The 14,503-nt window shown below is 42.8% G+C and overlaps 1 protein-coding gene across 3 annotated transcripts in view; it reads right to left on the bottom strand.

The window, feature by feature from the left end:
• The window catches only part of lrp8 (LDL receptor related protein 8), a 94,769-nt gene extending 80,872 nt beyond the window's left edge, over window positions 1-13,897 (bottom strand). Inside the window, exons 1-2 of one of the 3 annotated variants that reach the window (XM_033028122.1) lie at window positions 13,500-13,897; window positions 12,910-13,029 (exon numbers count right to left, since the gene is read on the bottom strand). In XM_033028122.1, coding sequence (XP_032884013.1) covers window positions 12,910-13,029; window positions 13,500-13,548 — 169 coding nt within the window. In that variant the 5' untranslated portion in view covers window positions 13,549-13,897. The remainder of the gene's footprint in view (window positions 1-12,909; window positions 13,030-13,499) is intronic. The other 2 variants (XM_033028120.1, XM_033028121.1) reach the window with 2 other exon arrangements.
• Window positions 13,898-14,503: the final 606 nt, after the last annotated feature.

The following is a 14,503-nucleotide window of genomic DNA, read 5'->3' as shown; positions in this document are numbered from 1 at the left end:
CAGGACATATTATTTCCTATAATAGCTAGCAAAGTGAAATTCTTATACATGCACCCAATGTTAACCAACGGAGACACGGGTGATAAAAAGGCCAATCATGCATTCAATTTGTAGTAAATGCCTACTATGTTCTGTGTGCTGAAGCAAAGCAAGAATTTCATTGTCCTATCAGGGACACATGACAATAAACTCACTTGAACTTGAATTTCAAGAGGCAAGAGCGGTAATTGGCATATGCACCCGAACCAGGACAATGAAAGTCCTACTTGCTGTGGTTTTACGGCACATGGGTACAACAGTAAATACACAATACATTCAGTTATTCTAAATGAACAAGACCATGACAGTGCAAAAGAGAAAGTATGTAGAGCAATTATTGTTGTACAAAGTCCATTGTGGTTGGGTGCTGAGAAAGGGTTGTGGTTAGGGTTGTGCAGGGCAGTTAAGAAGCTGACGATTGATGGGAAGAAGCCATTGTGAAATGTGGATGGACAACTTCCAACACAGCATTGCCACCACTTTACTCAGGGCTATCCTTTGTACAGATACACAAATAGTAAAGGTGAGGTTTTATCAACCGTATATTACGCTAAGTGAAATTCTATTTTCACCAGAAGCCAACACAATTGCTCCGGCCAAAAAAAAAAAGGAAAGTTGCTTTAGAAAATCAAAATGTGACGGAGAGGAACAGTGCAACCACAAGCAGAGAGAAAAAAAAGATGTGGGCTTCCTAGAATATTCTAAAGTGCAACAGATAAATTAAAGCTATTTAACTGTCAGACTTTGTTCAAATGTTACTTGGTAAATAAGAGACCTTTACTTCAAGACCAACCCAGACAATAAGCCTGATGCTTCTGTGCTCAGCTGACAGACTGCAGAAGGTTGCCTGCCTAACTAAGTTCAAGTTTAAAAGCACACATTGGGATACAAATGACATCATTAGCCAAAACTGTTCTATTTGCCCCCATCTGCCTCGCGGATGTGTAGGAAGGGACTGCAGATGCTGGTTTACACCAAAGATAGACACAACATGCTGGAGTAACTCTGCGGGACAGGCAGCATCCCTGGATAGAAGGAATGGGTGACGTTTCGGGTTGAGAACCTTCTTCAACGGATGATCTCAACGTTATCTTAAAACATGGTGTTACAGGAACACTTCTGCAATACATCAGACACCACAATGACTCACTATTCCCATTGTGTGTTCTGGGTTGAAACTGTGCCAGATCTCAGGGTCTCTACTGATGGTTTGCTCACGAAGAAGACAGAATCAATTCCCTCGCAGTTCCACCTTAATATCACACCACTGCTTCAAACAATTAAAATTAAATACACATTTGTTCTCATTCAACAAACCAGGTTAAAATAAGAGTTCAATTAAATGGTACACGTTTCTCTCGGGTATTGAATTAGGCATTTATACCTGTTGAGCATGGAGGCAGCACAGTCACAAGGTTAATGCTAAAAATAATCACCTTTGTCAAGATTTATCTTGCAACATTCCTGAGGTAATGCTGTTAACTAAATCTTGCGATTATCAAATTGAGTTTTTGAAGTAACTATGTCACCACTTATTTTATCCTAGTGCTGTATGCATTCCCTTAGAAGGCTTAAGAAGTTTGGCATGTCCCAAAACTCTCACCAAGTTCTACAGATACGCTGCAGAAAGCATTCTATCAGGATGCATCACAGCATGGTTTGGGAACGAGTCTATCCAAGACTGCAATGATCTGCAGAGTTGTGGACGTAACCCAAACCATCTACTCTTCACACGGCCTTGACAAGGCCACCAGCATGATCAAAGATATGCCTCCAGCCCCGGTCACCCTCTTCGTTCCTCTCCCACCAGTCAGGAGGTACAGAAGTGTGAAAACGCGTACTTACAGTTTCAGGGACAGTTTCTTTCCAATTGTTATCAGGCAACTGAATCATCCTACCAACATCTTGAGAGCTGCCCTGAGCTACTATCTACCTCATTGAAGACCCTCAGACTATCTTTCATCAGACCTTACCTTGCACTAAGCATTATTCCCTTTATCGTGCATCTGTGTACTGCGGACAGTTCGACTGGAATCATGTACAGTCTTTCCGCTGACTGGTTAACACACAACAAAAAGCTTTTCATTGTTCCTCGGTGCACTTGACAATAAACTAAACGCATATCCCACTTAGCCCTCAGCAGTCCTTCCCAAGGATAAGAATGCTATAAGATTTCATTGTAGCGCCATATGTAGGGATGCATGACCCACACCACTAGTCTGACACATGTTGTTGGATTGCTCACTTCCGACCTCCCTCACCATGTGCTGGAATCTGCTGTCTCCCTTTTCTGAAGAAAGGTCACGATCAGAAACAAAGATAAACACGAAGTGCTGGAGTAACTCAGCAGGTCAGGCAGCATCTCCAGATAAAAAAGATACATGTAGGAAGAAACTACAGATGCTGGTTTACACAGAAGATAGACACAAAATGCTGGAGTAACTCAGTGGGACAGGCAGCATCTCCGGAGAGAAGGAATGGGTGCCGTTTCGAGTCGAGAGTCTTTTTTTTTTTCTTGGCTACCTACCCGGAGACCAAGCTAAAAATAGAAAATACTGGAAACTTAGCAGTTCAGGCAACATCTATAGAATTAAAAACATTTCAGGCGAAAGATCCGTCAGAAAAAGGAAAGAGAAAACAAGGCTAGTTTAGAATTGAAAAAGGATTAAGAAGATTGCATAGGATGAAAGGAACCTGTCAAACAGGTTAAAGCCAAGACTGTTATAATGACAAACTGTTGCAGTCATGAGGTTCTTGGTTTACTGAGGGAATTTACAAAAACAAAGGAGGATTTAGCTGGAGTATGTAATGGGAAGCCAGGTTAGACAATGTCACCAGGTACATCTTTCTCATCCAGCATTTCAAAGGGACTGCTCCCTTCTGAATTAATGGATTGCCCTTCTCTTCCATTTCCACCAACTATTCCCCTTCCCAGGAAACTTCAAAAGATGCAGCACCCATCCTTCCACCTCTTTCCACATTAAGAAACTCAAGCAGTTCTTTCAGATGAAGCAGCAATTGACTTGCATCACTTCAAATCTGGTGCAAAGCATTCAGTGCTCACAATGTAGACTCCTTCACAATAGAGAAAACAGGTGCAGATCCTGCGACATCTTTGCAGAGCACTTGCGCTCAGTCTGCAGGGACATGAGTGCCCAGTTGCTTATCATATTCATGCTCAATCCCACTCCAATCTGTGGGCTGGACTCTGCCAGTATTCTAACATCAGTCTGAAGAGCTGCACCTCATTCCTATCAGGGAACGTTGCAGTCTTCCCAACTCAAAATGTAATTCAACTATTTCAGGTAACTCACTGTTTTCCTGCTGCAGCTGTGCTCTCTCTTTCTCTCTCAATTCCCCCCCCCCTCTCTCTCTCTCACTCTCTCATGGCTGCAACAGTAGTGACAAAGCATGCCTGACCCAAAATCATTTCCACTGATGCTGCCCATCCTACTGAGTGTTCCCAGTGTTTTCAATTTACATTCCTAAAATATTTTTCTTATTTTTTTATTTTTCGGTCCTCAAGTCAGAGCGCCGTAGTAATTAGCATCAGATTCAGAGCAGTGCACAGCCTGAGTGAATTCCTTTGTAAGCAAAGGGGAGTTATATACCGGTGAGAGTTGGAACTGTAGGACGAGATCTGTAATGAATTAGAGTCATAATCAGCGCTCTGTTTGGTAGCATCAAGCAGGATGTCAGTATACAGCACAAACTCCTCTTACAATCATTCCATTCAGAGGCTGTGGATTGGGCATTTACAGCACTTGTAGCACATTGGATGTTGACTTTGTGTGCTGTGCCTCTGGGCGTTTACAAGGTGACAGGGGAAGAAGTGTGGAAAACTGAAGGGATCGGTTGCTGCTGCTTTTGGAAGGGACCAGAGACGAGCATGGGTGTCAAAATAAAAGAGGAATTGCAGTGTGGAAAGGAAGAAGGGATAGGACTGGCATGTGCAAATTAGCTTGCATTCACAGGAATAAACTGCATTCACGTCATGTCAATTAAATTACTTAAAAAAAAGAGTGCTGATAATATGGCACCAAATTTTAGAAGAATAAATTTATTTCAAAATTAGAGATAATATTGCAGTGATTTAAGTATTAAATATAGGTCACCTCAATAGAGTCACAAGAGGCTTGAAACCATCAAGAAAAGATCATTTATTTAGCAGCCATACCATTAGATTTAATATCCTCTCCACTGGGGCTGCAGTATTTATAGCATCCACAAAATTCAATTCTTATTTTATAATGATTTTAACTACTAAAACAGTCTCTTTTTAGACTTTGATTTGTATCGATCTGAATTTTCAGAACAGCACAACAAGGTTTGGTTGGGGTGGGAGTTAAAGAGTCCATATATATATTAACTGTAAACCAAGTTCATGTCAAGATCTAATTAAGAGTAACGTCAATGTCATATTTGAGAATATTATTAAATTCATACAAAAATGAGTATAAATGTCTTTTGTTACATGGGTATTAACTTTACATTATTAACAATGGAACCATATTTTTTATTAAACCCACAAAAGTTTGGCAAAATGTTTCACATTTATTGATTAAAATAAAATCAGATTTTTGACAAATCCAGCTAGGTACTATCTCTATATTCAGGATGCAAGGAACAATTAATAACCTTGAACATTAACTTTGTTTCTGTCCCCGCCGGTACTGAATGACCTGCAGAATATCTCACGTTAATTGTTATTTGGGGTAAATGAAGGTTGCTTTCTTTGGAACAGGATACTGAAGGGAGACTAAATTGCCGAGTGTGATATTTGAGTATAAAACAGAGTTCAGATAAACTAAGAAAGGTGTTTATATTTTTTAATATAAAGGGTCAAAGGCCAGGAGTTGCTGATTTAAAGTAATGGTAAGGATTAGGGGAACGTAGTAGTTAAAACGTAGAAGTAAAAAAAAAATCACAATATCCATCGACTTTTGTATTGCTGATCCAAGTTACTGGATTGGCCAAGTAGATCAATGTAACTACCAATACGCTGCTGAATATTTTCAGTCTAACCAATACCTGAATGTATGATATAAACCTGGCAATGAAGCCTTCACCTCTATGCAGTTTTCCAAGATCCAGCACAAACCACTGATTCAGAAACAGCCTCGTCCCCGCTGTTATCAGACTACTGAATGGACCTTTCATATGTCAAGGGTGTGGCCGGATCTCCCAGCCTCTCTCATTGCAGCCCTTTCATTTTTTTTCCTGCATTCTTTGGATATATAACATTATAACATACAGTACTACATGTGTAGGAAAGAACTGCAGATGCTGGTTTAAATCGAAGGTAGACACAAAATGCTGGAGTAACTCAGCGGGACAGGCTTGATTATACTGATGCATGACATAATTTGATGGATAGCATGCAAAACAAAGGATTTCCACTATTTCTCGATACACGTTATCAATAATAAACCAAAATAAATTACATGATTTTCGGCAGAATGTCTATATTTTTAGTGGGTAGGTATAGGTTTATTGTTGTCACATGTACAGAGGTACAGTTAAAAGCTTTATTTTACTTGCTATCCAATCAGATAATCAGATAAGCAGGGCTCTCACTTAACTTTTTTTCCCTGTTGCCAGCCGGGCAACTTTGACAGCTTTTTAGGTTGCCAAATGGCAGTTTAGGTGGTCATTTAAGACGGTTTGCTTGACATGTGCGATAATGTGCATAGTTACCAGTCGGAATTATGCTCAATGAAGCATTCACATATTATGTTCAAGAAGGAACTGCAGATGCTGGAAAATCGAAAGTAGACAAAAGTGCTGGAGAAACTCAGCGGGTGCAGCAGCATCTATGGAGCGAAGGAAATAGGCAACGTTTCAGGCCAAAACCCATCAGTCTGAAGAAGGGTTTCGGCACGAAAAGTTGCCTATTTCCTTCGCTCCATCGGTGCTGCCGCAGCCGCTAAGTTTCTCCAGCACTTTTGTCTACATTTACATATTATTTCTGCTTCAAATAACTCACAAACTAAACATATTCACCAATCAAGACATGATATATACCACAATGACATGCAGCAAAATTATAATACAATATCTCAACTCTTTTAACACATTGAAATTAATGCAATTTCTATTAGTTCTTTCCACTCTTCCAAACAAAAATGTGGTTGGATTATTCAGCATATGATCAACCTGTGTCAATAAATCCTGGACCATGGTAACATATGCTTAACCATGTACACTACAGATTGATGCAAGCATGTTTTCTGTGAAGGACCGAAAATTACCATGACATGGCCATAGCCTGGGTCGTTGTTGCTATTGGCACAGAAACACTCTGGCTTCCCACATAATTTATCCATAACAAAATATACAGGTTGCAAGGACATTTCTAAAGGCATTTTATGATAATAGCTGTTAAAACCGACTATACCCATCTGACAGGTTAAACATTACACTAACTGACAAGAGATGGCCAAAGGGCATAACTGCAGCAAATGTTCTTTTGGTAATTTGTTTAAAGGTGTCAAAACAAATAATAACATTGGGAATTAAAACACATTTGACTGCATTCCGTCAAACATAGTCAATGATCGCTCTGAAGACCATGAAGCACAATAGGGTCAGGGGGTGTGTGAATCAGTGCGGGGTGGATAGATGGCGGGGGGGGGGGGGCCCAATCGATGCGGAATGGATGGATTGAGGCGGGTGGATTAGTACGTGTTGGTTGGAGTATGTAAAATTGTGAGGGGAGAGCACGGGGGATGTCAGTGGTGTTGAATGGGGGGGATCAGTACGGGATGGATGGGGGGGGGGATCAGTACAGGATGAATGGGGGGAGGGGATCAGTACAGGATGAATGGGGGTAGAAAAAATGCTGGAGAAACTCAGCGGGTGAGGCAGCATCTATGGAGCGAAGGAAATAGGCAACGTTTCGGGTCGAGACCCTTCTTCAGACTGTTCCCCCATTCCTCTTGAATGGGGGGGATCAGTACAGGATGGATGGGGGGGGGGGGGGTCAGGACCGTTTGGATCGGAGGGTCTGTGCAGGATGAATGGGAGATCACTACAGGATGAATGAGGGGATCAGTATAGGATGAATGGGGGATCAATACGGGATGAATGAGGGGATCAGTACAGGATGCATGAGGGGATCAGTACAGAATGAATGGGGGATCAGTAAAAGATGAATGGGGAGATCACTACAGGATGGATGGGGGGGATTGGTGCAGGGTAAAAGGAGGGTGGGTCAGTACGGGATGTCAGCGCTCCTCGGACAACATCGCCCCGCTGCCTTGGCCGTCCCTGTCCAACGCCAAAGTGCCGCCGCCAAAGGGGGTGGCGGTTGGGACTCCCCGCCACCGCCTCCCCTCCTCTGCCAGCCGACAGGAAGGTGCGGGGCCGAGCGGTACAGCCCAAAGATCCTATAGCTATAGGATCTTTGGTGCAGCTGCTTCAGACGGCGGAAGGAGGACTCCCTCTCTCCCTCCCTCCTCCCGGCCTCAGCGTGCGAGAGGGGTTATTTTGGAAGCGCCGTTGGCGGATTTGCAAGCAGCGACAGTTATCAGGGCGATAGCGGCCGCTGCCTGCAAATCCGCCAACGGCGCATTCAAAACAACCCCTCTCGCACGCCGAGGCCAGGGGGAGGGAGGGAGAAAGGGAGGCCTCCTTCCACTGGGCGGGGTGCGGGAGGAGGTTGTGGAGCCGCTATTGCGACCGCTGCTGCCGCTGTTCGGGGCCCGTCATTCGCTCCGACCCTTCGTCACCCCGCACCTAGTATCTTTGCCTCGCAATATAGCCTCCGCCGACATGAAACGTCACGTTCCTATTCTCCAGAGACGCTGCCTGACCCGCGGAGTTACTCCAGTTTTTTGTGTCTATCGGTATAAACCAGTATTTGCTTGCCAAGCCGGGCAAAATGACTCGGCGTTTAGGTTGCCCGGCGGCACTTTGAGTGGTCAATGGCACCCGGGCAACCGCTAATTTCGAGCCCTGGTTAAGCCAAGCCCAAGTACAATAAGTAGTGCAAAGGGGAAGAAACAGAGCACAGAATATAGCTCTCACCATTATAGCACATCAGTTCCATAGATAGAGTCCATTGTTTTCAACAGGGTAGAAGTGAAATCTATTAGTACCCAGGCTTATGAAATGACTGTTCAGAAGCCTCATAGGGGTTCAGAGAGGAAGAAGCTGTTCCTGAATCTGGTGTTAGGACAAATTGTAGAAAATTTACATTAAGAATCAATGTTTTTTAAAAATGGGTCAAGAGATCCACCCCGTCAGTGACTGGTGACAATGAACTCCATCCTCTAACTCAGTGGATTAACCGCATGTTAACTACACCCGTTATAATGTAAACACAACTCAGAGCCACAGTAATTCCAACTGAATTCATCCATGGAATGCATAGGATCAGTAGCGAACTGGGTCTAAAAATATTGGTTGCCAGGAGACAAAGGGGGCCCACTTCATCGGGGGCCCACTTCATCAGGGGCCCACTTGATATAGGGGGCCCACTTCATCAGGAGCCCACTTGCCATCGGGCAAGCTGACACCCTGGCCAGTCCGCCACTGCATAGGATATAATATCTAGCTTTCAAAAAGTAATTAAATAATCTATCTCATAATAGTTTAATGCAGTTAGAGAATGTGGAGTCTACGGGAAGGAGCAGAATGGATTGTTAGACACAAAATGCTGAAGTAACTCAGCGGGACAGGCAGCATCACTGGAGAGAGGGAATGGGTGACATTTCAGGTCGAGAAACGTAGTTGGTTTCAAAGCAGAAAGGGTGGCTGCTCAGTGAGAATAAAGTAGGTAGTGGCATTCCACAAGTCAAGTCAAGTCAAGTCAAGTTTATTTGTCACATACACATACGAGATGTGTAGTGAAATGAAAGTGGCAATGCTCGCGGACTTTTGTGCAAAAGACAAACAACCAAACAAACTATAAACACAATCATAACACACATATTCTTTTACATAATAAATAATGGAAGGAAAAACGTTCAGTAGAGTTAGTCCCTGGTGAGATAGGCGTTTACAGTCCGAATGGCCTCTGGGAAGAAACTCCTTCTCAACCTCTCCGTTCTCACCGCATGGCAACGGAGGCGTTTGCCATGCGGTGAGAACGGAGGACCAGTGCTACAAGCACTGATGTTTGCAAATTTACTTCAGTTATTTAGACCTCAAAATCACCATCAGCACAAAATCGCCCTGCAGGATATTACAACAAATTACAGGGAGGACCTTAAAAAAAAGGACAACAGTCAAATAATTGCGACAACAAAAATGCAAGGGAGTATTATTTGTATAAAGAGAGGGCATTCGTTATTTGGAAGCAGCAAGATCATTTTCTATTTGCAAGGGGGTTGAGAAAACAAGAAATCTTGGAGTACTAACATTGCAGTCACCAAAAGTTGCATTTCACATGAACAGAAGCAAAAGAGAAAAAACCCCAAAATCAAACACTTGGTTTACATTTCCAACAAATTGAAAATCAGGAGATTTATAATGAATCTGCATCAAAATCTACCCCAAGTAGATCACATTTAGAGAACTGCACACAGCTCTGGTTGCCACATACAGACACTGTGGAGAAGATTTACAAGATTAATACCAAAAAATAATCAAAGCTATACATAACAGGAAAAGAAGAGGGTGGGCTTCTTTTCCCTGAACAAAGGCTACAGAGGGAAACCCCTTGAGTTACAAGATGCGGAACCTTTCACTGTACTACAATACAATAATAAATCTAAACCAAAATTTAACCACCAGAGCAGGGGAAGCAAATGATACAGATTATTTGAAAACGGAGGCACAATATACATGAATGAGAAAGTAAAAGTCACAGGAGCATAAATTTTAATATTGACAGGTTATGTCAAATGGTCTGTTTTATGACATTCATCACACATATTGCATTATTAGAGTCATAGTTACAATGTGGAAACCGGCCCTTCGGCCCAACTTGCCCACACCTACCAACATGTCCCATCTACATTAGTCCCACTTGCTTGCGTTTGGCCCATATTCCTCGAAACCTGTCCTATCCATGTACCCGCCTAATTGCTTCTTAAATGTTGCGATAGTTCCTGCCTCAATTAGCTCATCCGGCAGCTCGTTCCACACACCCCCTACCCTTTGTGTGAAAACGTTACCCATCAGGTTTCTATAAAATCTTTCCCCCTTCACCTTAAACCTATGCCTTCTGGTCCTCGATTCCCCTATTCTGGGCAAGAGATCCGTGCGTCTAACCTATCTATTCCTCTCATGGTTTTACACGCATAAGAATACCCCTCATCCTCCTGCATTCCAGGGAATAGAGTCCCACCTTGCCCAACCTCTCCTAGCTCAGACCCTTGTGTCCTGGCAACATCCTTGTAAATCTTCTCTGCGCTTTCCAACTTGACAACATCTTTCCTATAACATGGTGCCCAGAACTGAACACAATACTCTAAATGCAGCCTCACCCACATCTTATATAATTGCAACATGACCTCCCAACACCTATACTCAATACTCTGACTGATGAAGGCCAATGTACCAAAAGCTTTTGTGACCACCCCATCTACCAGTCATGCCACCTTCAAGGAACTATTTACCTGAACCCGGGCAGCATTGTGGCAGCAGTAGAGTTACTGCCTTCACATTGTGTTTTTGATTTTCTGTTTTTGGACTGAATTCTGTTTTTAGTTTGTGTCTCTGTGATGTCTTTATTATTTATTTTACTCTGATTATATGTTTATATTCCTGTTAATCTATGTAAGGTGTCCTTGAGATGTCTGAAAGGCGCCCAACAAATAAAATGTATTATTATTATTATTATTACAGGGCTTGCAGCGTCAGATACCCGGATTCGATCCCGACTACTGGTAATATCTGTGCGGCGTGTGTACGTTCTTCCCGTGGGTTTTCTCCGAGATCTTCGGTTTTCTCCCACACTCCAAAGACGTACAGGTTTGTAGGTTAATTGGCTTGGTGTATGTGTAAATTGTCTCTAGAGTGTGTAGGATTGAGTTAATGCTAGGTGCTGCGGACCCGATGGGCCGAAGGGCCTGTTTCCGCACTGTATCTCCAAACTAAACTAACAGATTTTAATTTAAGATTGAAATCATTAAACGTGGATAAAGCTTTCAGACAATTGCAATACCTTAAAGGTTTACTTTAGACCAGAGATACAGAGCGGAAACAGGCCATTTGGCCCACTGGGTCTGCGCTGATCAAATTAACATAAACTTTCGTGTTCAAGTTGTTTATTTTCTGACTAAAGATCTTGACTCAAAACGTCACCTATACCTTTTCTCCAGTGACACTGTCTGACCCGTTAAGTTACTCCAGCTTTTGGTGTCTATCTTCTTTTATTTCAACACCCTTAGGTCAGCAATCACAATCATACTTGGCCTTCAATCACATACTTGGCCACAATCATACTCCCCAATCATGCTTGCCCTTATGGCAACCTTGGAGCACAAAATAATATTCAACATCCTTCCTGACACAAAAAGCTGGAGTAAGTCAGCAGGACAGGCAACATCTCTGAAGAGAAGAAATGGGTGACGTTCGAGTCGAGACCCTTCTTCAGGCTGTCAGATGCTGTCTGACCCAGTTACTACAGCTTTTTTCATCCATCTTCGGTTTAAACTAGCATCAGCAGTTCCTTCCTACTACATTCTTCCTGACTGATCTTCCACCTTAAACAGAATTTTCCAGCCTCAGTCCTAAAACAAATAATTCAGGCTACAGAATTCCAACAATTCACCAGAATGAAGAAATGTTTCATTCTTTCTCTCACTGTATCAAAATAACATTTTTGATACAGTGAGAAACAACATGCTTCCTTTTGTCATAACATACTTGGCTAATAAAGTATTATTGTAATGTATTGCAATGAACAATTGTAATTTCCAGGCAGCACCCAAAACTGCTTACTCATACCTAGATTCAGCACCCGATGATGCAACACTCAATTCTATTGTCACTATGTGCTCTTCAAATATACTTCCTACTTCTTTTCCACATTAAATACATAACAACAAAAGATCTGGGCCACTCTCCACATGTGTTTATGATCCAATTTTACATCATATTTGAATTGAATAATGTCCAAGCAAATCAGCCCCACGGGCAAGTAAACCAACCACAGGAGTACCCCTCTCTTCGCAGCAGAGGATGTGAATTGGAATCGTATTTTTGCATGAGTAGATGAATGCTGGAGATAAGTTTATAATTAAACGCCATTGCTCCAGAAACAAAAATACAGCTATTGTAATTTTTATTTGTAAACCCAGAATTTGTGTTCCTGTTGCATTTTATGTAGGCAACAACCTGCAGCTGGATATTAATATTCTTCCTACTTCGAGACCAGTCTGAAGAAGGGTCTGGACCCGAAACGTCACCCATTGTCCTATCTGGGACACATGTCAATAAACTCTCTTCACTTGACTCTTGACTCCAGAGATGCTGCCTGACCCGCTGAGTTACTCCAGCTTTTTGTGTCTATCTTCGGTTTAAAGCAGCATCTGTAGTTCCTTCCCCACATACTTCCTACTCCTCCCAGGTCAGTGATGAGTTGACCCAAGGCAGGCCTAATGAATGAACTGCTTCTCGCTGGCTTCAAGGCTTAAAGGTAGAGGAGGCGTGTCTGCACTGCCAGTGCCTATTGGAGACTGGCGGGCACATGGCACATCTGCTGTTTGCAGCCAGCCAACGATGATGTCGCTTTATTTCCAAACACATGCCGCCGAGACGTTGCTGCTTATTAGAGCTAAGCCCGTGGCAAGGCTACTACTAATGACCCGGCAGCCAAGCAGCAAATGTTGCCCGCCGCCGCCGCTGCCGCCGCCACCACCTGGAGTAATTGACCAGGGTCCCTGTGTGCGACGTGTTTAAAGAGCTACTGCTACTCACGGCAGTTGTCCTCGTCGCTGTTGTCCGTGCAGTCGTCGTCTCCATCGCAGCGCCAGAGTAACGAGATGCACCGATTGTTCCTGCATTGAAACTGAGCCACATCACAGTGCGGCCGAGTACCTGAAGGGAAGGGAAATGAAGTCTCTGTCACTTTTATTTACAAGCTTTCACATTGCAAAATAAAATAAAACCACAACAACAAACACGGCTGTAGTAATGCAGAATATACGATGTGCGCCCAGTCCAGCAGCTTCAAGCTTATGTCAATAGTGGCTCCCCTGGAATGGCAATATTTCCAATAAGGCTGAATGACTTACCAGTAATATTGCCAAGAAATAACAAGTTCTGTTAGGCCTTTATAATTCAAAAACATTTTAGTGAAGAATGGGAATGAGGTATTGAATGGGATCCGCGTTTACACGCAGCGCGTTGGCAGGATAGCACACGGATGAAAATCAATAACCATCCGCTCGGCATTTCATTTCAACCCACTGAACACCAGCACAATCAAGGAACTGGAATGAATATATGACCCATCATTGTTAATTACAAAATACCCGTTGAAGACTGTTCTGCAAGAGAGTACTGACCTTCAACCACGTGCAAATTCAATAACAACGCGATGCAAAGAATCCACATTGTCTCTTTCGCTCATTCCCCAATGCTGCAACCTCTCGTCCTAAATAACACTGTTCTCTGGAAGCGCGGAGCCAAACGCCGGCTTCTGACGTAAGATTTTGAAGGAGGAACGTAAAGTTAAGGCGCAAACATATCACAACCCCGATTACTCAGCAGGAGTGCAGTTAAACGAATGGGAATACGGATATTCAATGGATTGAACGATAAGATTGGCTGGGATGTTAACCCCCTATCCATCCTGTGTTTGCGGTAGTCATTTAAATGTGCACCAGAGGCATTTGATAAAGTCCCTATCTGATAATATTACTTAAATTTGAATCTCAAGGAATAGACTGAAAATTGCTGACCTACTTAGGAAATTAAATTGATTGTTCCTGAACGCAATAATCCTGTTTTGAGGATCATAATTAATATCGGTATTAAGTGATAGTAATAATATCACTATTAAGTGATAGTAGAATTAGGCCATTCGACCCATCTACGCCATTCAATCATGGCTGATCTATCTGTCCCTCCAAACCCCATTCTCCTGCCTTCTGCCCATAACCTCTGACACCCGCACTAATCAAGAATCTATTTATCTCTGCCTTAAATATATTCACTGACTTTGCCTCCAAAGCCTTCTGTGGCAAAGAATTCCACAAATTCACCACCCTCTGACTACAGAAATTCCTCCTCATCTCGTTCCTAAAAGAATGTCCTTTAATTCTAAGGCTATAACCACTAGTCCTAGACTCTTCCACTGGAAAGGTTTGGATCCTCTCCACAACCAATCGATCCAAAGCTTTCACTATTCTGAGCATTTCAATGAGGTCCCCCCTCATTCTTCTAAACTCCAGCTCAGTGCTGTCAAACGCCCATTATATGTTAACCTAGTAATTCCTGGGATCATTCTTGTAAACCTCCTCTGGACCCTCTCCAGAGCCAGCACATCCATCCTCAGATATGGTGCCCA

The sequence above is a fragment of the Amblyraja radiata genome, chromosome 10 (assembly GCF_010909765.2).
Source record: "Amblyraja radiata isolate CabotCenter1 chromosome 10, sAmbRad1.1.pri, whole genome shotgun sequence".
NCBI classification, from domain to species: Eukaryota; Metazoa; Chordata; class Chondrichthyes; order Rajiformes; family Rajidae; genus Amblyraja; species Amblyraja radiata.
This window is presented reverse-complemented; position numbering and strand designations above follow the sequence as displayed.